The sequence below is a fragment of the Dipodomys ordii genome, unplaced genomic scaffold (genome assembly GCF_000151885.1).
Source record: "Dipodomys ordii isolate 6190 unplaced genomic scaffold, Dord_2.0 Scaffold3, whole genome shotgun sequence".
Taxonomy (NCBI): Eukaryota; Metazoa; Chordata; class Mammalia; order Rodentia; family Heteromyidae; genus Dipodomys; species Dipodomys ordii.
Window position 1 is genome coordinate 34550702 of NW_012267219.1, and position 26940 is coordinate 34577641.

Genomic DNA, 26940 nt, shown 5'->3' on the forward strand with positions numbered 1-26940 from the left:
AGGAAGGAAGGAAGGAAGGAAGGAAGGAAGGAAGGAAGGAAGGAAGGAAGGAAGGAAGGGAGGGAGGGAGGGAGGGAGGGAGAGGGAAGAGGAGAAGGGAGAAGAAAGGGAGGGAAGGGGTGGGAGGGAAGGAGAGAAGGAAGAAGGGGAGGAAAGGGGAAAGAAAGAGGAGGAAAGAAAGGAAGGAAGAAGGGAAGGAAGAGCTACATAGGTTTACAGGGTATTGTTTTTATTCATGCATAACTACTGTAAAGTTCTAATCTGGGTTTGTATGTATATTTAGTCAAACAGATTACCTTTTGTGATTAAAACATTCAAATCTTATCTTCTAGATTAAAAAAATCTAGTGCATAATAGATTATCAAGATGGGATGGTAATTTGCAACTAAGGTATACATTTATTTGGCTGTAGTGCATTAAAAGCCTATTATTTTTTCAAAAGGAAAGAAAAATCCATCAGAACTTTGCTTTCTCTTATCCAACTATAACTTAGTGCCTGTTTTGTTCTGTTTTTGTGCTCATCTTGGGGCCTGAACTCTTCACTTTTTCACTTAAGACTGGCACTCTACCACTTGAGCCACACTTCCCTTATGGCTTTTTGCTGCTGTTAAGAATCTCCTGGACTTTTCTGCCCAGGCTGGCTTTAGATCTTGATCTTCAGATCTCAGCCTACTGAGTAAGTAGGATTACAAGTATAAACCACCAGCACCTGGACAACATGAACTTTGTTGACCAAGTCAACTGTAGTGCATGAAATCCCTTTGACCTAAAGATGACTTCAGACTTTTGAAAAAGAAACTTTTTATTTTACAGTAGGAAAAAAATTAATTCAAAACATTAAAGCTTATCTTACTAATTGGACACAAATGAGCTAATTACTCAATCCATAGCCAAAACTTGCACATGAATGCTTGTAATAGCTGTATTCAAAACCACCCCAAATCAGAGGTAATCAAAATGTTCTTAACTTAGATAAGTAGATAAACTGTGGTGAAGCTCATGAGTGGAATATTACTCTGCAATAAAAAAGAAATGATCTAGCTATTACTCTAAAGAAGTCCTGGAGGAACCTTAAAAGTATAATGCTAAGTAAACGAATTAGTCTCAGAGAGCGCATACCACATCATTCCAAATATATGACATTGTGGACAAAGCAAATCAACTAGGGGTTGGTATGAAGAAGGAGGAATGAATAGGTAGAGCTGATACATTTTAGAACCATGAAACTATTCTGCGTGACACTCGTGCATTTTGTTAAAACCAACAGAACTGGTCATGTGCTAGAGGCTTCTGCCTATAATTTTAGCTGTTCAGAACACTGAGATCTGAGGATCACAGTTCAAATCTAGCCAGGACAGGTAGGTCTCAGAGACTCTTATCTTCAATTAACAACTAAATGTCAGAAATAAAACTGTGGCTCAAGTGGTAGAGCACTAGCCTTGAGCAAAGAAAAGCTCAGGGACAGTGCCCAGGCCCTGAGTTCAAGCCCCAAGACCAGCACACACACAAAAAAAAACCCAACAACAATAAAACAAAACTGTACAACACAAAACATACTTCTGAATCTAAACTGTGGACTTCAGTTAGTTCATAATAGTAATATACCTGTACCAGCTCATCAATTCCAAAAGATTTAAATTGTTCATAGGGAAAAGCGAGGACGGGAAGAAAGAAGACACATGGGAATTCTCTAAAGTTTCTCCGTCATTTTTTTGTAACTCTAATACTGTCATTTTTTAAAATAAAGTATCATTTTAAAAAGAAGGATATTAGTATGGCTCACACTTGTAATCCTAGCTACTCAGGAGGCTGAGATCAGAGGACCATGATTCAAAGCCATCCCACACAGGCAAGTCTGTGAGACTCATCTCCAATTAACTTCCAAAAACACCACAAGTGGAGCTGGTTTTCAGGTAGTATAGTGCTAGTGTTGATCACAAAAGCTCAAAGACTGCCTAGATCCTAAGTTCAAGCCCTAAGATGGTAGCGCGCATGCATGCATGTATGCATGCACACACACACACACACTCACGTTTCTATTAAAAATAGCTTATTTGATAAATATATATGTAAGTACATATAAGATTTCATGTATGTATGTGTGTAATATTTATACATATATACATATATATTTTAGTCTGATTGAAGTATGGTATATTAATGTGTGAATACCATTATGAAGGCCCAAACAATGTGCACTTCAATTATGAATATTAAGAAAGTAACACATGTCCTACCTGGGGTATGGAGTCTTAGTGGACAGTGGGGGAGGTTGACAGAGAAAGATTCAGAGAGTGAGTATCAAAGCACTTTCTGTAAACTGCGAGATGGTTGGGATTGGTTTGGGAAGGGAGGATGGAGGAGGAAGGAAAGTGACGGAGGAGGTGAGTCTGATTAAGTCTGATTAAGTTATGTATTAGGCCTCTATGAACAAATCACAATGAAATTCCCTAGTCTAACTAACTGATGCTGATAAAGGAAACAGTCATCTGAAGATGCTTTGGATCAGTGTATCAGTCAGGCTGATCATTACCATAACAATGACTCCATACTATCATCCTACAATACTTAAGGCACAGTTCTAAGCACATTTATGTATGACCCCTTTTGAATCCTCACAAAAGCTCGAGGTCGGAGCACTTCAAGGGACTTGTCAGAAGCCAGTATATGGAAGAAGTAGGGCTTGCGACCAAGTCTCCCTAACCCCAAGCCCATATGGACTCCTGCAATTTCACCCTTCTCCCATCCAGGGGACAGCAATAGACAGCACTCACTAAGTAGATAATGGGACAGAGAAAGTCTTTACAACGCTCGGATTTTGTCATTCACTCACAAATATTTGTGACCTGTCAATCTTTGAGCTAAACTCTGAGGAATGAAACACGTGTAAGAAACACTCACTGAGATCAAGGAACTCGCAGTTTAGTGGAAGGGGAAAATAAGATACAGATGACAGCAGTGAAAGCTGTAAGATCAAGAACACAGACGGGCCTGGCTCTAGGCTATGAGAAAGACTTAGACACAGCCCTCTGGTTTAAACGAGGACAACAATACATCTCCTGTTGAATTTGCATTTATAAGAAATCTCACCCAGAGATAGAAGATTGACAGTATGATAACCTAGAGGGGAAAACCTCTTATATAAATCATCATAGCAGCAGAGGGAAGACTACTAATACCTTGAGAAGGGGGGATAGAAGAATTAATCTACTGCATGTCTATGACATCCTAGGCTCTGTCAAAATCCCTGACCTCCATCTTCACACTTGGCCCCCACCACAATCATCCAGCTATATATCATTTATGCTGAGATTTTCTTTTTGGTTGGCTGTGGGGCCTGAACTCTGGGCCTGGGCGCTGTCCCTCAGCTCTTCAGCTCAAAGCTGGAGCTCTACAACTTGAGCCACAGTGTCACTTCTGGATTTTTCTGCTTATGTGGTACTGAGGAATCAAACCCGGGGCCTCATGCACGTAAGGCAAGCGATCTACCACTGAGCCACCTTCCCAGCCCTATGCTGATATTTTCTAAAGGCAGGGTGGGGTCACGTGTCACTAGATTCCTCCGATTCTTACCTGTATCCTTCTCCTTATCTCGGGAAAGCTCATGAACAGTGGCACCAATGTCGTGCCTCAGGATTTTGATGATACTGGCTAGAGCAGGCACACTGCGTTTATCCAGATTGGTGAAAAATTCATACTCATCTTTGTTTAAACGAGAAGGTCTGGATTCAATGTGAGTCAGGTTAATATCGTTCTCCTAGAAGAGAGAGAGAGAGAGAATAGGGGGTTAAGAGAACAGATCATCTATTTCCCTATCTATCTATCTGTCTGTCTGTCTATCTACCTACAAGTATATATGTATGTACGTGCGTTGTACATATATGCATACACACACACACACACACACACACATATACACACACTTATGACCCACATCAACTTTCAGGATAGGTATCATAACTTGTAAGTTACAAATAACTTTGTCAGGTACAAATAACTTGTAAGTTATAGTTAATTGTATTTTTAAAGCTATTTTGGGGTTTGAACTCAGGGTCTTGTGCTTGCTGAGCAGGTACTGTCCCACACAAGCCACTCTGCCAACCGCTTTTTGTGTTGGTTATGCTATAGATAGCATTTCATAGGCATGCCTACGCCAGCCTAGACTACCATCCTCCTGTCTGTACTTCTCTCTGTTGCTAGGATGGCAGGTATGCACCGCAGCACTCTACCATTGTCCTTCCTCCATCACTTGGAATGTCAGGTGCATGCCACCCCACACAGCAGGAGCAGAGGTTAGGTCCATGTTTTCGAACCCTGGGATCATTTTGTCTACCTTTCCTGGCAGGGATACAGACAGCCCTCCACAAATGTCATCTTTTCTCATTATTATTAACACAAAACAGAACCGTAGATATGAACGACAGAAGAGATTATATTGATCATGATGCATTATACTAAAAAATCAACATGTTGCATGACTACTGAAAGGTAATAAACATAAATAAATTAAAAGGTAAATTGATGAAATAAAATAAAACCTCTGGCTACAGGAGACAGAATGAGCACTTCTTCTAGTCCTTCCCCTTTGATACCAGCTGCTGCCAATATTTCAGTGTTCAGACCACAGAGAAAACAGATCTGTGGCCAGAGAAATTAACATGAGGGTCTCAAGAAAAGAGAGAGAAGCTTGAGGGTGGGAGGCCACAGAGGTAGTGAGTGCACTGGAAACTCTCCCTGATGACCACAGGTCACTTCTTAAACAAGCCAAAGAGCAATGTCATCTATTCTTGGCTCGCACAAAAAGGAGACCATGAAAGTTCTGCCTCTATTTACCTATGTTGAAATTTCTAAAGAAAAGGCAGCCAAGTTACTGCTTTATGTAGAGCCAAGCCCAGAAGCAGACCCAACTCTGGTGAGCTTATTTGTGCAAGGATTTCAGCAGGCAGGAGAGGAAGAGGACAAGGAGGCGGGTGCACAGGGTGGCAGAAGTAGCGAATCATAGATCCGGATACTTACCACCCACACCCCATCTCTGAAAGTAGTCACTTCTACACACACACATTTTTTTGGCTAAGAAATAACCATGAAACAATCGATACCCTATGATTCGGTTTTCCTAATGCTGGAAATCTACCTGATGGGGAGAATTCACAAAGCTCCTCACCAGTCTCTAAGTTAAGTAAACCACTGTAGAAAGAGTATGATTAAGTGTACTGTGGTATAATCATTTGATGGAAGATTGCATAACTCTTAAAAAGCAAGTAACAGCAGTATTTATAAAACCTTGTAGACAACATTCCCAGATGTACTTCAAGTGGGAGTAATGAGCTAGGGAGTAATTTTGATTCCTTCAATTTTTTTTAAATCATAGGTTAATTTTTCTTAAAATGTTTATTACTTTTACTATGAAACATTATTTCCCAAATTGTTATGATAAAATCTTGGGGAAATGATTATTATGGATTTAGATGTACACGACATTATTTCTAAAACTGTTATGATAAAGTCCTGGGAAAATGATTATCATGGATTTGGATAAACAATAAATCAAGCAATTATACTCTTTACTCTCCCTGAAAAACGGCTGGCATAGAATACTCAGATGGGGTTAATAATGAGATAATGTGAAACTTCTTATTTTCCAAGTCTTAGAAGAGAAGTTTCTAGTTAAGTTAGGCAATGAACATCTAGCTGGATTTTTTTATTTTGCATTTGAATGAATGCAATAAATGATTAACCCTCAAGCTTGGCATACAATTTCCTTGTTGGATTTTTTTTCTAATCAGTGTAGATCCTTAGAAACCAATAATTCTCATTGCTAAGAGAGGCTTTTAAAATTAATTTCCAAGTCTGGTTAGGGTTATGGGTTTAGTAATGAATGTTTATTGCTAATCAAGAACTCTCTGCAGGCCTATAAGCTATCTCAAACACACACAACACATCTTAGGTAAGGAAAATAGAAAGAACTCTGGTTATCACTCAAAACAGACATTTGTAAAAAGCAAGAAAGGCTTGAACTTCTCAGAAAGAACAATACAATTTTGTCATTTGTCCAAGAGTTTATTTAAACACAAAAGATGTCATTATGCAACCTTTATTAATCAGGACCTTGGAGAAGGAATTGTAGGGCAAAGTGAGATGAATTATCTGCTTCACTAAGAACAGATCTTTTGGGTTGGCATTCCACAAGGAAAACACTGTAAAGAGAGCTCAGAAACAAGCAAATACTATGGAATTCACAATGATGAAAAATCGACTTGTCTTTCTGGATCATTTAAGTTCAATGTCATTTTCAATTGACAAGTGATTGTATATATTTGTAGAGAACAATGTGATGTGTTGATACATGTTTGCATTGTCAATGATCAAATCAGGCTCGTTAACAGATCCAGCACTCCAAGTATTTATCATTTTTTGTTTTTTTTTTAAATTATGAGACCAGGGCTAGGAATGTGGCTTAGTGGTAGGGTGCTCGCCTAGCATGCATGAAGCCCTAGGTTCAACTCCTCAGTACCACATAAACAGAAAAGGCCCTTAGTGGTGCTGTGGCTCAAGTGGTAGAGTGCTAGCCTTGAGCAAAATCAGCTCAGTGACAGTGCCCAGGCCCTGAGTTCAAGCCCCAGACCTGGGAAAAAATAAAATAAATAAATTATGAGACCATTCAAATTCTTCTAGGCATTTTGAAATATTCACTACATGATTACTCTCCTATGAAATAAATCTTGAATTGGTCCCAGCTAAGGTCTCCTCCCCTCCCTTTCCATTTGATTCTATGAAACAAAAAGGAGAATGGTATGGAAAGAGCAGGGAAGAGTGGGGGCTTTGAAATTCTGATTTTGTGCAAATCCTGATTTTGCTATTCATTACCTCTGGATACACTTATCGGCCACTTTGAACTTTTGTTAATTTGTGTTCAAATAAATATAACTTTATTATATGGGAATGAAACACTGGGATTACCCTTGGCACAATTTTAATTTGATTCGTAGATAGTGTTATGATTTGAGTCTGAAATGTCTCCTGTAGGATTGGTTGTCAGCTGATGGACTTCATGGGGGAAGGGTAGTGTTTGGATCTTAAGGGCTCTGACTTCATCAATGGTTGAATCCGTCAAAATTTGATGTGTTATTGGCAGGTGGTAGAGACTTGGGAGGTGGAGCCTAGAAGGAGGAAGTAGGTCACTAGGAGTAAGCATTGAAAGGCTATGCCTTGTCCCTGGTCCCTCCATTGGTTTGTCAATTGCTGGGTTACTTTGAGGCACATTGCTGCACATTGTGTACTTGCTTGCACGGTGTTCTGCATTCATCCCAAGTCCACAGCATGGAGTGAGCTACCCAGGAACAGGAAACCACCTGCACCATGAGCCACAGTGAACGTCTCCTCCTCTTCAGTGGTTCATCTCAGTGATGGACAAATAACTCTCCCATATGCTCGGGGAGTTCTCATTACATTCTATGTCTAGTGTATAGAGTCACCTGGGTGGTGTTTTGAGTATGTTTTCAAAGAGAGAAGGAAAGGCTGGGCAGGATGTGAAACATGACTAGCCTGGAAGGGCATATAATTGAAATACTATGTGTTTTTGCCTTGGACTAAACTTAAGTTTGATCCTGGGCTCTTTCAGAGGTTTCTAGAGACAGCAAAGACATTTATAAAGAATGGCCCAAGGACATTATATTTGTAAACAGAAACAAAATAATGTATCATATTGAGTACCTCTGATTGACAAGTGTTTTTCTAGGTGGTGAGGAGTAACAGTGAGCAGATAAAAATCCTTGCCTCATACAGCCTATCATCTCAACAAAGGAGGTAAACAGTAGCTATGGTAAATAAATAAAATATACAGTCTTTAGGTGATAAGCAGACCATTAAGAAAACCAAAACAAAAAAGTAAGATCAGAAACAGTGGGAACACAAGTGAAGCACTATATTAAATTGAAGAGCTTGCATAAATAAATACATTTCTAGAGACCAACTGATCCAAGAAGAATATATAAGCCAACTATATAGACCCTTAACAAGTAATGAAATGGCGATAAAAGACCTCCTCTCCAAGAAAAGCCTAGGACCTAATGGGTTTACAGCAGAATTCTGTAAGGCCCTCATAGGGGAATTCACACCAACACTCCTCAAACTCTTCAATGAAATAGTAAAGAATCACTACCAAACTCATTCTATGAAACCAAAATTACTCATCCCAGATAAGGACTCATCAAAGAAAGAGAACTCTAGGACCTATCTCTTGAATGCATATCGATGAAAGACTTCTCACTGAAATTCAGCCAATCAAATTCAGCAACTAACCATAAGGATCATACTCTGTGATCAAGCAGGATTCATCTCAGAAATGCAAAGCTGGTTCAACATACACAAATCAATAAAATATAATACAACACATCAACAGAAGGAAGGTCAAGAACCACATGATCATCTCAATAAATGCAGAAAGAGCTCCTGATAAGACCCAACACCCCTTCATGATAAAAGCTTTGGAGAAGCTAGGAATACATAGAACACTTCTCAAAACCTTTACTTTGTTTCAATTTTTTACAGTGTTCTGAGTAAACATTTTCATGGTCCATGTACCCAAGATCAGTCCTCGTGATTCACCTCTCATCCTGTACTCTAAGCCCAGGGGTCACAGGTGGGTCTCTAAAGTCCAAAGCTCAATTGCAATTGTTATGTATCTGCCTGGACGACTCCTCTGTCCCCAGTAATGCTGACGTTGGTAGATGGAAAAGGATTCAAGGATTGTGCTACCTGACCACCACTTGTTTATCCTCCCTCCCATAAATCAACTGTTCTTTATAGAACTTACTTCTCTATTACTCCTGATTTCTACTTAATCCCTTTTGGGTCTCCATGAAATCTCCCCTGACCTCCTTAACCTCAGGTCTGGATGAACACCAATCATGGAACCTGGAGTTCAGCTGAGCGTTTGTTGTACATTGCTTTGTAATGGTTTTTTAATGTCACGAGTTCTACAAGGACAAAGGATGATTTTCCAGTTCACTCCAGGGTCCTCATCAGCTACAGAAGATCTAATAATAGAGATACTCAGAAGTGAATACTTAAATTAGAATGGAACAGTAAGAAAATGTTTCTCTGGACTGGGTTAGAGCACAGGAAGTGGGTGTAACACATATATTCTGTGCCATTTCCATTTTGTTTCCAAAAGGCCAATTGACCAAAAAAAAATTCTGACACAATTTTCAGCTGTATCTGTCTAGCTTTGGGCAGCTTGCTTTATTCTGAAGGTCTCTGTCTCCACGAAATAAATAAGTGATGCTAATTTAGGATATGAAGCTACCTCTGAGATAACCTCAGAGCTCAGAGATCTGTACATCTACTTCTTTGCTTGCTCCTTTCTCCGGAGAATACATGGAAAGGTGACTCATTAGCAGGGTGCTGAAAGAGAGTGGGAAGCCTGTTCATTACAAGTTTCCCCTAGAACTTGCTTCTAATTTTGTAGCTCATTACTAAGCCTTTGTTCCTAAAGACTCTCAGGGGCTGTTTGCCTAAGAAGGCATGAGACATGAGCCAGTAGAGAGCTATGGAAAATGTTCAAATAACTATGCAAAGAAGCGAGAGTTAAAAACAATCTAAGGAGGGTGGTGGAATGTTCACAGTTTTATAGGTAGAGGTATCAGCATATTCCTCTTCATCTGACTTTAAATCATTAGAACATTTACTTCAATCCCAACCCCCACCCCACCCAACACCTGCAAACAAGGTAATCCACATCTCTTGTGGAAATATCAATCTCATTCTGATATAGTTACAAAGGGCTAAGCTAATGAAAGCAATAGGATTTTAACAGGAAGGTGACTTTAGAGCTGACCACTCAAGGAAAAGATGGATTCAGGCACAGAATCAAACCTAGCCAAGCCAAGAAGTCTGTTGATATATTGCAGAACTCACTGTTTTCTTATTTGAGAATCAAGGATGCTTTAATATGTTCTACTGGGAGATATCTGTATATGTATCTGAAACCTTGCACTCACAAATATATATATATATGCATACTCCTATATATGCATGCATCCATACATATTTATAATATATACATACATACAGTTCAGAGGCTTTCATGTGCATTGAGTCATTTAATTGTCAGAACTAGGGAGCAGATGTTATCATTATTCTCAGTTTACAGATGAGGACTGAGGCACAGAGAAGGCAGGAGGCCCTCAGAGCCACAGCTTTACCTTCCCTGAGTCCATGATCCTGACTCCTCCATGGGGTTGACTCAGAGTTTGCAGGGCAATGTGCACAACAGGACACATGATATTTTAAGAGCTGGAAGGAACTTACTGAACTCATATAACATTGTCCTGGCTGGGAAGATGTCCAGGACTAGAGGACAATCAGAAAGGACTATTGCCTTGAATCATCTGATTTTTTTTTCCTTAAGGGGCAAAAAATGTTAACTTATAATCTTTGGTATCATGATCATTCGTGAAAACAATAAGAGTATGTCCAAATGTGAATACTGTCCGATATTGAATAACGGGAATATGAGTAGCCAGTGCAATTTCAATTTGAAAGAATGTGTGGAGACAGACAGACAGGCACACACACACACACACACACACACACAAACACTCCACCCAGTTCTGGTAATTTATTACTTGTGGCTTATCTATTAGATTGTAAACATCCTTTTTATTTACTATTACTTAATCTCTTAGCTTCACTTTGGCCCTAGGGACAATCTGTCAAGAAGAAAATCTGATTAACTATAAAATACCAAGGCTAAACAGCTGCACAGAGCAAATCTCAGACATGCTTCTTCTCACTCAGAAATTCCCTGTCTGTCTTCTCCACACATTACTTGTTCTCACCCAGTCATTCATTTATTCTGTCCCCTACCACTTCATTTTCTTTCTTTCTTTGGTTTCTGGTCCTGGGACTTCAACTCAGGGCCTGGCCACAGTGCCTGAGCTTCTTTTGCTCAAGGCTAGCACTCTACCATTGGAGCTACAGTGCCAATTCTGTTCTGTTGTTGTTGTTGTTTTGCTTTGGGGCTTGGGGGTAATTGATTGAAGATAGGGTCTCATGGACTTTCCTGCCTGGGCTGGCTTTGAATGGTAATACTCAGTGTTTTCTACAAAAAAAAAAAACAACATCAACAACGAAAACTTATGGTGTACATAAAATTAAAAGAAGAGAATTGGGGTATAGCTTGACAAGATAGTGCTTGCATAGTGTGTGCAAGCATGGAAGCCTGGCAGCAACCAACCTCATCTGAATTCAGGATATGTGTTACCATTGAAAACCAATATTGATGCCAGGTGCCAGTGGCTCACACCTATAATCCTAGCTACTCAGGAGGCTGAGATCTGAGGATCAAAAAACTAGCCTGGGCAAGAAAGTCCATGAGACTCTTATCTCCAATAAACCACCAGAAAACTGGAAGTCTTGTTATGGTTCAAGTGGTAGAGACCTAGCCTTGAGCTGAAGAGCACAGGGACAGTGCCCAGGCCCAGAGTTCAAGCCCCATGACCCACACATACAAAAAAAAACCAATATTGATATATTGTTATACATGAAAGGCAAGGCCATTCAAAATCTCAGCCTCCTGAGTAGCTAGGGTTACAGGTGTGAGCCACCAACACTGGACTCAAATTTCTTTCACTTACACCTAATGTCTTTGACCATTTTAAGATCTCAACTCCAGCTATCACATTACATTCAGACTTCCTAATGTTTTCCTTCTGCTTGTGTCAATTTTTCAGGCATTCTTAGCTTTTGAGGACTGCTTGTCGGGTATTTTGTACAAAGACCTTCCACTGGGGTTCATCTGAAGGTTTCTTCATGGTTCGATTGGGGCTATGAGTTTGGAAACACAAGAAAACACCAATGAGGTGCCAATTTTTTATAACATTAGGTCCAGGATACATACCAACAACATGACTTTAATAATATTGGCATTAATAAGAAGAAGGTGAGCATCTATTGTTTCTTTTGGGTGATGTTGATCTCGGTCACCTGACTGAGGCATGTTTACCAAGCTTTTCCACTGGGATGTGACTCTTTTCCTCCTCTCTCCATACTTGGCTCTTTGGAAGGAAGTCTCCCTATAAAACCCATGCTTCAGGAGTGGGGATTACTTGGTGTAGGAGGATAGAGTGTCTATCTAAATTCGTTGAAATGCTTCCGTAAGAGAAATCTGTATATTCTCAATTTATTTATGTACTCATCACTAGGCTTAATTTTCCTAAAGAACTCAGAGTCGTATGGGGTGTTGCCGACTGCTAGAGCACTTGCCTCAGATGCATAAGGTCCTAGGTTTGATTCCCAGAACAACAAAAGTCAAGAAACCATGCCAAACTAAAACCCCAATGAGCCCTAAATTCCAAGATACTAATCAATGCTCCTAACATTCAGAACACTTACAGTAATAAATCTGGAAAATAGTGCATACATTTCCTGTTTAAGAAGAAAGATTATTAACAAGAAAGATATCATCAGGTACCAGTGGCTCACACATGTACTCCTAGCTACTCAGGAGGCATAAGAGGTAAAGATCACAGTTCAAAACCATCCTGGGCAAGAAAGTCTATGAAACCCTCATCTCTGATTAACCACCAAAAAAAATGGAAGTGGAACTATGGCTAAAGTGGCAGAGCACTAGCCTTGAGCAAAAAACAAACAAACAAACAAACAAAAACTACCTCAGGGACAGGGCCCAGGACCTGAGTTCAAGCCCCGGGAACAGTAGAAAAATAAATAAATAAAATAAAGCACTTGAAATGGTACAACCTCAAGCTTCCCTAGCACATAGATCATGGAACCACTTTATATATAAAGACATCTAGTAACATCTTCAAAAGCATCAGTTGCTTTCTAAAACACGGTTTGGGGCTAAGCTGTTTGAAGGAAGAAATACTAAACATATATTAACTTATGCCCAGACATGGGAGACAACCAGTGTTAATTTGGTAAATGAAATAACTCACAACTCATTTCATTTTGTCTAATTGTCAACTATAATTCTATATAAACACATCTAGGTTTGTTCTTTGGTGGAAAACGAGACTGAACATAAGAGTCTCATGCTCTGCTCACTAAGCAAGTGCGCAACTTCTTCAGCCACTCTCTCAGTGCTCTTGTTTCATTAGCTTGTTTTTCAGGTAAAATCTCATGTTTTCTCTGAGCCAGCCTCAAACCACAATCCTCCTGCCTCTGCCTCTGGGATAGCTGGGATTACCAGGGAACTTCACTAGGCCTAATCCCCAGAACACGTGATATCATCACAAAAGTCCAGATGAAGCCACAAGGCAAGTGTTATCAGAGATGGAATAACTTAAAGAAGACACAGTTGGTTAATATAAGAACCTGAGCCGAAAAATCAAGTTTTCCAATTTCAGATCCTGTGTTCATTTTTTTTTGCCATTTATAATTGGAAAATACCACAGAACTTTGCTAATGCCATTATCCAAAAACACAGATGAACAAAGTACTTACTTCAAATAAGCGCAAGACTTTGGCCAGTGCACCAACTTCTTCTTTGAGAGAAAATATCAGTGATATGGCACCATTTTGATTGGAGTTGTCTTCAATATAGCTTGTTTCCTACAGGATTATAGATGCTTAGTTAAAACGCTTTCCACAGCTGAGCCATTCATTTCTATGAAACTTCCAAAGAAAAAGTTAGCACAATGTTGTGGGTTTTTTTCTCTCCTGAAGCCTTTGCCTACACTGAGCTACATAGATTCTCAGAGATACAAATCTGAATAGGCCATGTGCGCACCCACTTCAGGAGGTAAAATGTTGGTTTAGTAGATACAACAAACCAAGAAGTCCTTAAAGGTGGTACAAAATATGGTATAAAATAGGTCCCAGAAAAAACATTAAGAAATACAACATGGAAAGAATCAAAAGGAAAAGAAGTAGGGAGAAATATAGTTTAAAAAAAAAGCCTGTCCTACAAAATAAATAAACTTGAGTGAAAGGGTGAGTTGGGAGGGAGGGTGAGAAGTTTAAGGGTGACATTAGCCAAGATGTACTGTATTTATAAACTGCTGTAGAACGGCATCTCCCTTGTACAACGACTTAAAGATAATAAAATTCAAAAAGCAGGAACATTTGTGGGCCTTTGTGTCTAAATACTTGATTTAGAATCTTTGCTTTTCCATTTACCACTTTGGCAAGTCACTTAGCCTTATGTATTTCCTATAAAACTCCACTTCCTGCAAAAATAAGTTTTTTTAATTTTCCCCTATATAACTCTACACTTGACATATCATAAATCCTGGTGAAACAATATTCAGATTACAAAAATGAAAGAACACTGTAGCAATCAGACATTGAGGCTCCAGCTTAGGATCCTAGTTGACTGGGAGGTGAAGATCTGGAAAAAAGATGGCATCTCAGCCCATACCTGGGTGTGATGCATGTAACCTGCTATTCCAGCAACCTGAAAAAAAGAAGCACAAATGGGAGGATCACAGTCCAGGTTGGCTTGGGCACAAAGGAAGCCCTATTTCAAAAATAACCAACACAAAAATGGCTGGTGGAATGGTTCAAATAGGAGGGCATATGAACAGCCAGTGTGAGGCCCTGAGTTCAAACCATAATACCACTTAAAAAGAAAAGAAAAATGAAAATGTGAGTTTAAGTAGAATATTAATAGAACTATATAAAATGATAAGAAAAAATACATACACATGAACAACCTCTCAATCTTGGCAAAAAAAAAAAATCTCAGGACACATTAAATGGATGTCTTTAACTCAATAGCAAAGAATGCCAAAGATGGAGCACATACTCCAGGCTTATGAGAATAGTCCAAACTTTACTGAAACACTTCCTTAAGTGTTAGAATAATGCATAAAATTCTACATGTGTCCACTGATATACAGCATGTTTCTAAAAGTAGGAGGAAGAAAATGGTCAGAACAATCACTCTCTTGTAAGCAAGTGAACGAAACTAATGGGAATGGGTGTTATACCATCCCAACAAGAAGGGGCTGTGTTGGGCAGATTCTTATCAGTCACTTAGGATAATAAATCCTGCATGAATACTGATGACCCTTAGGACAAAACTCTTTCAGTTCAGAGAATTCAAAATTTCCCAGAACCTCACATGAAACAAGGTCATAGGAGAGGTACCAAAATGACCAACAAATGAGATTACAGAGAATTCCAAATAAATTAAAAGGCTGTTATAGGACTGTTATATATCCCTATTTGGACTACGATGTTATCTTTCTAAAAGGATGTTTAATGTTGCATTTAAAGTAGCCTGTGATGTCCTGACCATTGATTTGGATTGTCTCATTTAACTTTGAATGTGATCTAGGCAGTACTTTGTTTTTATGTACCAAGCCAGCATTAAGCCAGAGAAAGGCTAAGCAACTGTTTAGTTAATGAAATTAGGATCTGAACACAAACCTTTTTGACTCTATGCATAAATCACAGCCTCCCTTCTCTCTTCTAAGCCTTACCAGAGCTGTGAACATAAGGCTGTTACTTCAGACTCCTTTTTTAATCCTTTTTTTCTTACCAGGAGACAAGAAGCCATTAGTCTTTCCTGGGTTTCTTGAAATGACAAAGGATTTCCCTGTTTCTAGTTCACTGGGCAACTTTGTTTTTTCCTGTTGACCTCTAAGAAAATTAAGCCACTCCTGGTACCCTTCAACCAGCTGCCACCTCTTTCCACATTAGGTTCTTCTAAACTTCAAGCATTTGCCTCCATGTTCAGAAGTCTTTCTCTTAGGATCAAAAGCAAGCCAGCCCAGGGTTCTTCACTCTCTGGTTAGGCTAAAGCTGCCATCCACGCTCCTCTTTTCATCAATCCCAATCTGGAAAGAAAATTGTTCTCCTCATCCTACAAGGAACCCAAGTTCACCTGCAGTGTCTCGAATCTCAGAATCCAGCAGTGACTGGTGAGCATCCAAGTCAAGCTAACAGATGCCCACCTCTGCAACAGGCTTCACCTCAAGAGAAAGCCAGCTAATCTTGGAGAGTGATTTCATTCTGGCACCATCCCCGAAGCACATCTATAGGTAACTCATGCTCATTTTCCTCTCTGCACAGTGTCTGTCTCTCTGTCTGAATTTCCAAATGCTCTTTATGCCTCATCTTCTCCTCGAAGTGAAAGAATGATATGTCATTTATCTCTTTGCCATTTCCTTATCTGGTTGAGGGTTTGTCTAAACACAGAAAAGTTCTAGAAGGTTCCCATCTTCCACCCCAGATCAAAAAGGACCAACCCTTTTAAAATGTACCAAAGAGAAAGAAGATAAGGGAGGAGAGTGCCGTCTGCAGGAACACACAGGTTGAGGGCAACTCAGAAAATCAGATCCTCAACCACTGAAATCAGTGCTCTTTCTGCCCCCCACACACAGTTCAACTGCGCTTCTAGTCGGGAAGCAATCGTTGAGGAGGGCCTTTGCTGCTCGCTATTCTCGGCATCTTCAGATGAACTCAAGAGTCCTGGACTGACTGATCAATCAAACTAGAAAGCGTCGGGATTCCTGGATCTCGGTCACAGTGGGGACTTAAGCTCGTCCATCTAAGTGGCTAGGGCTCACCTGCCCAGCCTCACCTGTCCAAAATCAGAAAGCTTCCGGCTGAAGGTTCGATTCTCCAAGACCACGGCTGACATGCTGACCCCCAGCAAACGAAGTCTTTTCCTCCGGGCAGCAGGAAGGGACAGGTCTGTCCTCAACACGTTGGGTTGAGCTTTTTAAACTGGCATTGCAGAGGATAAAGAGAGGTTCCAAAAGGTGCGTCTCCTCCCTTCCCCCCCCCCCGCTTGGTCACGCCCCCAGTGGGCGTTGTCCGGACGCGGTGTGGCCCGGGCAGCGACCCTCCCACCCCCAGGTCACCTGCCCCGGGAGAGGGGAGAGGTCCAGAAGGGTGTGGCAGACACAGAAGGTCGCCCTAGGCAGCCTGCCCTGGACAGAAGAAGCCAAAGAACGCAGGGCCACCTGTGCCCTGGCCAGGAGCAGGGCTCCTTCACATCTGGCTGGGCATTCTCTACTGGGGAGGTGGGGGGGAAGGATTATCTTTGGAACAGCTGAGGCTCTACAGCATTCAGAGAATTGCCCCATTCCCCCATAGAAACAGAACTAGGATCCTAAATTAGATGTTTGTCACCACACACACATACACCCAGTCCTTTCATTAAGCACACTGGTTCAGTGTTCTGTGAGTTTCGAACCACACACGTGATAAAATTGCTGAGTGCAGCAGCTAAAGAGCTCTGAGTTCTTGAACAAGTTATGTAACTGCTGATGAGTCCCAAAAGAGAGCCAGAAGGAGGAGAGCAATCCTGCAGGAGTGGGGGGGTGGGGAGGAGGCAGGATTGGGTGGTAGGGGACAGGCAGTGAATTAAACTAAACACATCGGTGACTGTACCAAATGCACAGTTCTGGCCTCCTTGTTCAAGATTGTTTAAAAGTATTGTCACCTTCCTGTGACAGCAGACAGGTAGTGAAGACCTGCATAATCTGCCTGTGTTTCTGGGCACTGAGGATTCGGTAAGGATCAAAACAGAGACCTCTGTCTCCCTGCTAGGCTGCCAAGGCACTGGGCAGAGAAAATAAACAAGGTTATTGCAGGTTATGCCCTGAGAAGGTAAATTGAGGTCACAAGCCAGGAGTGAGCTGGTGGATATTAGAAAGTACCCTTAAGTAAGCAGGAAGATGTCATGAGCCCCATTTTTTTTTGAATCAGGTAAGAAAAATAAGGTGACACAGCAATAGCCAGAAAAGAAAAAAAAATAGAAAAGAAACCTGGGGAGTGAGGGTTTTGGAAAGATGTGAAATCAGGGCCCTCAGGGCCCCAAATGCCTGCTTAATATTTATCCAGGCAAGGTTAATGGGCTGTGTGAAAATAAGCCAATAATAGACAGTGCTAGGAGTCCGCCCCATCCCCTCCCACAATTCTTCGACCTAATAACAAAGCATCTGCCAGAAAGAACAAAAAAGAAAAAAAAAATCTCAAATTTGGAGTTCAAAACAAGTAGGTTAAATCCTGTTTGTACCACTGAGTAATTTCATAGCTTAAGTCTGTGCCTCGATTTCTCTGCTTTTACAGTGGGATGCTGTTCAGTGGTTCTTGAGCATCTACAATGTGCTAGGTTTTCTACAAGCTGCTAAGAGTTTAAACACAGTATCGTTTCCGTCCAGAAACAGTCATGACTGAGGTTCCCCATGGTAAGTTGGAAGTTCAATGTTGCTGAACAGAAGAGGCCAAGATCAACGTTCACTTCCACCCTTAGGAAAGTGGCTATCCTTATCTGACTCCAGTATTCCTGTAGGATAAGAAATGTGAATTTTTATTGTTTCAGCCCTTGGTGCTTAGACAACACCTATAATAAAACTGGTACACACTAAAGAAGGCCAACAATAATGACTATGTATTTACACACATGCTGTGTGATAACACCATGCCAATCTCACCACAGGACTGAGCCATTTCTGCCTGTCCATCATCTATGAACAATGTATCCCCTCTCAGAGGTAAAACAACAGAGACCCAGGAAGTTTCGATCAATAGCTCAAATTCAAACAGTGTTTGACTCCATTCCAAATCTTTGACTATTAAATAATCATTTCTTTTGGCTATGAGGAAACATGATTTTTTTAGAAGAACCAAATAATAGTCTTCTCTTTTCTCCACATATCAGCTAAAAAGAAAAATTGTGTGCTAGTACTGGGACTTACACTCAGAGCCTTGGCACTGTCCCTTAGCTTGTTTGCTGGTGCTCTTCCATTTGAGCCACAGCGCCACTTCTAGATTTTTTGGTTTTAATTGGAAATAAGTAGTCTCACAAACTTTCCTATCTGGGCTGACTTTGAACCTCAATTCTCATATCTCAGGCTCCTGAGTAGCTAGGATTATAGGCATGAGCCACCAGTGCCCAGATAAAAATAAAATTCGTAATCCTGTTTCACATAAAGATGTCTCAGATCTGGGTTGAGAGCAAAGTATGCCTGTGTGCTATCTCCAAGAAAAATCTATGGTCCACGATTTTAAAAAAAACTCACTAAGTGTTAAGTTGTGACATAAACTTTGTAGATGACTGGATGGAATACAATGCACTGCTCTAACAAGAACAGCAGTGGGTGCTAGGAAAATTAATGAGAAATTCCAAATCCAGAAGAATTCACAAGGTTGATCTGTAGAACCCTGGGATAGTGTGATGGCTATGTAGAAGCAGATCCACGTGTTGCAAGATGAACAGTTGTGTACCACACAACCTTAGACCTGACCTTCACTGATTTGGAAGTTGAAGATTTCCCAACCCATTCTTGTTTATCAGCATCTTTTTACTTAACTTCATGTGCAGGGAGTTGAGTTAATCATAATCCATGGATGGATGGCACACAACCAAGATCTCTAAGTCCCCTTTCTTTGTTTTCTTTATTCAATTTCATTTATCTTGATTCCTCACTCCCAAGGTATTGATATGAGATGTATTGTAAAATACCTGCAAATGTTTGCACATGGAGTTATTTTTATGGACTTGTGATCTTGCACTGAAGACGCACGCTATCACAGTCTACAGAGATTCCATAGCTTCTAACTTTTTCCTTTCAATGGAAGTCTTACGATGTAGCCATGCTACACAATGTCTGTCTGTTTGGTTGCTTGATTGGGTACAAATCCTCCATTTTCCAATGGTAGATTGTCTCTCATTCTTCATGCTGCAAGAAGCTGCCTTCTCCTCATCTCCCTTACAGACCTGGAGGGGAAGATTCCTGGGGCAGAGGAGCGAGGCTCTGAATCTGAGAGAACATAGAACATATACTCTTCATTTCATACACATTCATGCACGCTTATTCTTCTGTACTCCAGCTGAAACCTTGACTGGTCCAGAGATGGGTCCAGTCAGAGTAGGCATAGATGCCAGATCCCAATCTTATCATGAATACAGTTAATGTGTGAATATGTTTGGTATAGGCTTTTGACATTATAGCCCTCATCATATTATAAAATCTAATGTACCAAGGTGTGTTTGTTTTTATGATGAATTATAGAATTTGATAAATGGCTTTCCTGCATCTCCTGAGAAATGATGTGCTATACAACTTTCAGTTGGTTAATCTGATAAATTACCTGGATAGATTTTTTTTCTGGTTATTAAGCTATTCTGGCATCCAGGATGAGCCTGACTTGCTCATGATATGTTAATTTTAGCATAATACTGAATATGGTTAGTATATATTTTATGTAGGTTTTTTTCACATATGTTTAGTTGTTAAACAGAAGTGCAGTTTCATTCCTTGGATTGTCTCTTTTTTCTGTCTTTTTTCTTTGTACTCAGGGTCTGGGAGCTTCTTTTGCTAGAGGCTTGAAATTTCCAATCTAATTTTCTCAACAACTCGTGTATTTGGGGTGGGGGGTGGTGCCTGGTCCTGAGGCCTGAATTCTGGGTCTGGGCACTATCCCTGAGCTTCTTTTGCTCAAGGCTAACACCCTATCACTTTGTGAGGCATAACACCACTTCCAGCCTTTTCTGAGTAGTTTATTAGAGATAAGAGTTTTATGGACTTCCCTCCCCCAGCTGGCCTCAAACCAGGATCCTCAGATTTCAGCCTCCTGAGTAGCTAGGAGTAAAGCCATGAGCTACCAGCACCTGCTGATAAAATGCCACCCTTTCCCCTATTCCTGTTCAGACACAGCAGGGGTTAACATATGTCATCACTGACAAGCATCAGTAAGAAAGCTCAGATTCAAAACACCAAGCATCTGCTGAGTAATCAAACAGGCCCACTGAGTCAGTACCCACAGCTGAAAGGTTGTCCACATGATCTAGGTCAGACACAGGGCCAGTTTCTATCCCACAGTCTATGTCAGGGCGTACCCACTTGGGGAAGAGAACATCTGAGGGAGGAGATGATGGACCTTCTGCAAACTCACCTCCCTGCTCCACACTGCCTCTGGTGGACAGAGGCAGTAGTTGTAGTCTTGTCTAGACCTCCACACACTTGGATTGGATGTAACATGTCTGTCATAGTCACATGTCACATACTCCAGCATGTCCTGGAGCCTGAGAAAACTTCCCACTTCCTACCATCAGCCACCTGGGAATGAACAGAAACTACCCAAGATAAGGAAGCAATGAATATAGCACTGTGGGATGGAGACATTGTTAGATTAATAGACAAGTGGCCATCCTAAGCATGTGAAGTCTTCACCAATACATAGGTCTTTCTATGCATTTCTCTCTGTCTGCCTCTCTTTTGGCCTCTCTCTCTCTCTCTCTTTCTCTCTCTCTGTATCTCTCTATTTGGTCTCAGTCTTTGTTTCTTAGTCTTTGTCTTTGTCTCTGTTTATCTCTCCATCTATCTCTCTGTATGTTTATCTCTGTCTCTATGTCTTTGTTTCTCTTTCTCTGTCCCTGTCTGACTCTGTCTGTCCATCTGTCTGTCTGTCTCTGTCTCTTTCCCTCTGTCTCTTTCTGTCTCTGTGTGTCTCTGTCTCTCTCTATCTCTGTCTCTGTCTCTGTCTCTCTCTCTCTGGAGTCCTAGGGTTTGAACTCAGGGCCTTGTGTTTGCTAAGCAGGCTCCCTATCACACCTCTAGCCTTATTTAAGGTCTATCTGCTACATTGAGTAATGTTTCCACACATCAAAATGTAATTTCGATGGACTCTTCTGTGAACTATCCCCACCTTAGGTTATGCCCTTGTCCTTTACTTTTCAAATCAATAGGCAGGACAGAAGCCTACGTTTGTCCCTAGCCACCACCTCCCCCCCTCCAGATACACATCTGCATAGGGATTGGGCTTCATGGAAGAACTGCAGTAGTGATCTGATGGTACTGGTGTCCTCTGTTACACTGAAATAATTAAAGTTCGGAATTTGAAATGTTCCTTAAACAGGATGTTTTATGTATACTTAGAAGATGACCTATTCAAGGCTTTTTAACAGCTCCAGACCCCTTGGGATATTTCCTCGCTTTGAGGGATCTATTCCATAACATGCTATTGTTTGGGCCATTGTTGCACAATGCAGCCTATTGCAAAACAAGCATCCTTTGGCCTTCTGGTGTGTGTGTGTGTGTGTGTGTGTGTGTGTGTGTGTGTGTGTGTGTGTGTAAGGACCTGGCTGTCACAGAGCTACCTCTCCAGGCCCAATATTCAAACAAGCTAGCTAGGTTTTCACCTTGGTACGTGAGTTTGGCACAGCAGTGCAGCTGTCAGATTGCAGAAGATAATAAGCATGTTCCCTGCTAGGCTCTTTTCAGACTTCTCTTCCAATGGCAAGAAGAGAGAAAAGGGCATGGTGTACCAACGAACCTCTTGCTAATGAAATTTGCTACTTTGCGTTCTTGTTCCAGTCTTCTAGCCTATCCTCAAAGTCTTTAAAGTGAGAAACGAGCGAAGAGCTACAAAATAGTGTTCTCTATCTCTTGTACAGAAAGTCTCAAAATCTAAAACAACAAAATAACCACTTCTAATGTAGTGGTAAATAATTGGACATATATGTTTTAAAAATGGATCATCCCCTGAATCAAATCTATAACTCATTTCATGCATATATGCAGGATCTCAAAAATTAGTGACATTGGGATACATTTCTAAAAGTCTTGGACTACCTCTTCAGAGATACTTGCCCAGGAAGAATCCTTAGAAGAGAGAGATATAGAGGTAGACCCTTCCTCTAGATCCAAGACCAGTTTCCTGACCAGTATAACAGTGTAACAGTGTAACTCCTGAAAATATTCCATAATAATAAAAAAGTTTTCCTCTTTTTCCAGAGAAAATTTGCTTATAAGCCATGGTATAATCATCATCATCATCATCATCATCATCATCATCATCATAATACTTGTCTTTGGAAAGAAGGATGCAGAAGTCGCCATTAAGATTAGCCGGGCTCCGGTGGCTCACGCCTGTAATCCTAGCTACTCAGTAGGCTGAGATCTGAGGATCACGGTTCACAGCCAGCCTGGGCAAGAAAGCCTGTGAAACTCTTAACTCCAATAAGCAACTAGAAAACCGGAAGTAGCACTGTGGCTCAAGCGGTAGAGTGGTCACTTTGAGCTAAAGAGCGCAGAGACAGCACCCAAGCCCAGAATTCAAGCCCTATAACCAACAACAAAAGAAAGAGATTGGAACTCCAGGTTCTTCAGATGGGAGACCATGTGCTTAGTGTCCTTCTAGATCATTCTGCATCTGTACCCCTGAGACTAACAGGGTGAGGGCTGACAATGGAAACTAAAGATCATGATGCCTAGTGACCCTGATCTTGACCCCACTGTTTCCTTACTGACCAATTTTAGGGAAGCATTGCAAGTCTTCCTTGCATTTGCACTGACACTGAGGAACTGCTAGGCCACTGGAGCTACAAGACAGGACGCTGCAGCCTATAGACCTAAATAGTCTTACTTCTTTCCTTTTCTTTCCCACCCTCTCTCCCTCCCTCCCTCTCTCTTTCTCTCTCTCTTTCTCCCTCTCTGATAAAAGTAGCAACTTGGAATGTTAACTGTCCCCAAAAGCATTTTTTAGAATAAAATCCATGTTTCTAGATTTCCTTTCTAATAACTGGCTACAGTAATACAAGGAAAACTTGTGTACAGCACCCAAGGAGCACCTTGAAGGAAGTGTGCTCTTCTCTTTCCGTTTCTTCCTTCTTACAGACTTGAGTGCAGAACTATTGGAACAAGAGCGGCCATATTGAATTATACAGTAGGTTTAGGAGTAAGAGCCATGCTTTGCAGAGCAGAAAGAGAAAAGGGTCCAAATGGAAGGTGTCTGGTTCAACAAGGAACAATACCCAAGAGCCTTATACTGCTGTTCTGGGTTCGAAATAAAGGGGAAGTTATCCACTATCTTCTTTAAAGCAGCCATTTTGAAGTTTCTGTCCCTCAAACCCAATTCTAGTCACCACCAAATAAGATATAAAGGAATGACAGTGAAGATGGATTTTTACCTGTCTAAGAATGACTGTTTCCTCATCAGCATTTAAAGAACAATGCAATGTCTCACTGCAAGAACTTAGCAAATCCCCCTCATCATTTCCATAGCAACCAGCTTTTGTCTTCTTTCTCACAGACAGCCCAGAAATCTGAAGGTAACTATCAACCAATGCCCACAGACACTGAATGCAATTAAGTCATGAAGTCATGGGTTTTTCATCAAAATAAAATTCCTGTTCCAGGAATCCTTAGCAGAACTTAGTCGTAATAAAATCAACTAGCAAACCCAGTGCCCTTGATCAAAGGTATATTAAATGAAAAAAGATACACATCCATGATCTGAAACCTCTGGAGCCATTGTATTAACATTCCTTGTTTGCAGCTTCAGAGAAAAATCCCTGAGCATTGTCATCACTGCATTGATTCACACAACAAGGATTTGTTGCACATATATTTGCCAGGAACCCTTTTAGACAGGGAGAACGGGGGCATTCAAGGTAATCTCTTCTCATTAATTTCACATGAGGAACAGGAGCACTAAACACATAAAGAAAAATAAAACATAAAGGAAAAAAAAACAAAATAAACCACAATAAACTCAGGATTGATAATGACCAAGACGTAGTAACATTATAAGAAGAAGTATCACAAGAAGCTTTCTGAAGGAGGTTGGTTAAACATGATTTAGGAGCCTGGAGACAATGGCTACTAGCCACTCAGAGGCTGAGATCTGAGGATAGTGGTTTGAAGCCATCCCAGGCAGGAAAGTCTGTGAGACTCTTATCTCCAATTAACCACCAGAAAATCAGAAGTGGCACTGTGGCTCCAAGTGGTAAAGTGCTAGCAAAAAAGCTCAAGGACAGCACTAAGGCCCTGAATTCAAGCCCCACAACCTCCACCACCACAACCAATAACCACGAAAATTAGTTAGATGTAGGAGGAAGACTTATTTGAAAGCTAACATTTCAAGTGGGGTTGGGAGATGGGGGGCTGTGGGGAATGATGGAAGGGGTGACATTGAACAAGATTCATTATACTCATTGGCATGTTAAATTGAACCCCCTTTATACAACTACTTGAAGATAAGAAAATGAAAATAAAAAGGTAACATTTGGACTGGAGAATTGAAGTATATATGGATGAAGAAACTTTCTGGTGAAGGGAACATCTGCACAAAATCTCTAAAATATAAGTGCTACTCTTTCTACCTAAGCCATTGGTGCATAGACTATGGAAGAGATAAGCAACCAACAACACAGTTCATATAAACTAGCTCAATATAACCAGTCCTAGACTAGAGGTAGCTCAGACAGAGCCTCAAGAGCTGATGGTTTTCCAGGAACTTTTGTGAGCTTGTTGCCACATATTGCTATGACTGACAATCAATGATATAAACTTTCAGTTGAAGAAATTATATTGATAAAGGTAACAAATGCTCCCAAGCTCATTCCTTCCCAAATACTTCACCATACTGGATTATCTTCTGTGCTCTAATAATGATTTATGTCCAGTGATTTCGCATGGTAGAAATATAACCTAATAGACATGTCTTCCCATCTGTGCATTCTACGACATTGTATAAAAAGCTTGATCCCAACCTTCGTATGTTTATGCTACACAGGAGGGCTGTCCCATTTGTTTTTGCAGAGCCAGGTTTTCTGAACACTCAATAACTATGGTAGAAAAAACCCTTTCAGGGCTGAAACCAGTATGACCCTTAGGGGTAGAGGTAGGTCCCTGTTGAAAGCATCTGGGACCTCAAATCCAAGAAGAGATGGAGAAATAAAGATAAAGCTAAGGTTAAAGCTGGGAGAAGACTACTACAATCCAAGGCTTAGGCACAGGTTTGGGGCTTGGCATGGTTAGGAGAAGGGCCTCTCCAGGACCATGTGTGAAGGCTTGTTCTTTGGTCCATAGTGCCATGCTAGAAGAAGATGGTGGCACCTTCAGGAGGCGGGGCCTAGGGTAAGGAAATTAGGTCCCTGAGGAAGTGTCTTTGAAAGGGTACTGGAGCCCTAATCCTTCTTCTTTCTTTTGCTTCCGGGCTGCCATGAGGTGAGCAGCTTCCTTTACCATTCATCATGATGCACTGCACAGTCACAGGGCCCGAAGCAATGAGACCAACCAACCCTGGAGTGCAACTTCCCACACTCTAAGCCAAAAGGAACTTCTCATCTTTTAAAATGGATGATCTCAGGTGTTTTGGCCCAGAGATTGAAAGGTTATTGATGCAACATTCAGTTGGTCCATACCAGTACCACCTATTTCAGGGAGCTATTTCTGACTCACTTTCCCTAGCAGAAGTGGCCACCCTTCCATGACTTCGATGGCACCTTGGAGATGTTCCCTATAAACTCACAAACTCTCCAGGGGGATCTTGTTTGCATTCTTCTATTTCTTCTCCTAGAATAGAAACACTCAGGAAAGAGAACAAATCTTTGTTCAGTCCAAATTCCCAAGACAAAGCACAGAGCTGGAAAGAATGTGGAAGTCCATGAGGCAGAGAACAGGGGGGAGCCTTGATGCTATCCGTAATATGATCAGACCACTCTGTTTACAGAATGCAAAGCATGGGAGTAAGAAGGTTGAGCACAGCTACAGTAACTGCAATTCATGGTGTCATTTGTCATGGATCAATAGAGTCTTTGGCAGTGAAGCAGAAATAATGGGTAGATCTGAGGAAAAACTGGGAAGTTTCTAGAGATGATTTGTATAGTGGGTGAACATGAGGTACAAACAAAAGATGTATCCTACGCTGCTAAGTAAATGAAGACAACACTACTTACTTTGGAAGTACCAGAGAAATTCATCTGAGTCTAGTTCTCTAGGCTCACCATTGAGATCTCCGAGGAACAAGAACTCATTGGGATATTAAGTAACAGACAAAGAAAGTGGGGTTTTTGTGTATTGCATTTCTAAAAATAATTTTTCTATTTCTATTTTACTTTTGAGCTTACAGGATGTTTTCAGGTGTTCTGTGACTTATAGACTTTCCCATTTGAAAAATGAAGACATAAATGGACTAATGTACGTCCAAATCTACACAGGACATCTTAGTCTG

The 26940-nt window shown here is 40.9% G+C and overlaps 1 protein-coding gene across 1 annotated transcript in view; it reads right to left on the reverse strand.

The window, feature by feature from the left end:
• Pah (phenylalanine hydroxylase) overlaps positions 1-16689 on the reverse strand; it is a 56627-nt gene extending 39938 nt beyond the window's left edge. Inside the window, exons 1-3 of the mRNA XM_013021270.1 lie at positions 16553-16689; positions 13468-13575; positions 3574-3757 (exon numbers count right to left, since the gene is read on the reverse strand). Coding sequence (XP_012876724.1) covers positions 3574-3757; positions 13468-13575; positions 16553-16612 — 352 coding nt within the window. The 5' untranslated portion in view covers positions 16613-16689. The remainder of the gene's footprint in view (positions 1-3573; positions 3758-13467; positions 13576-16552) is intronic.
• Between the last annotated feature and the right edge of the window lie 10251 nt (positions 16690-26940).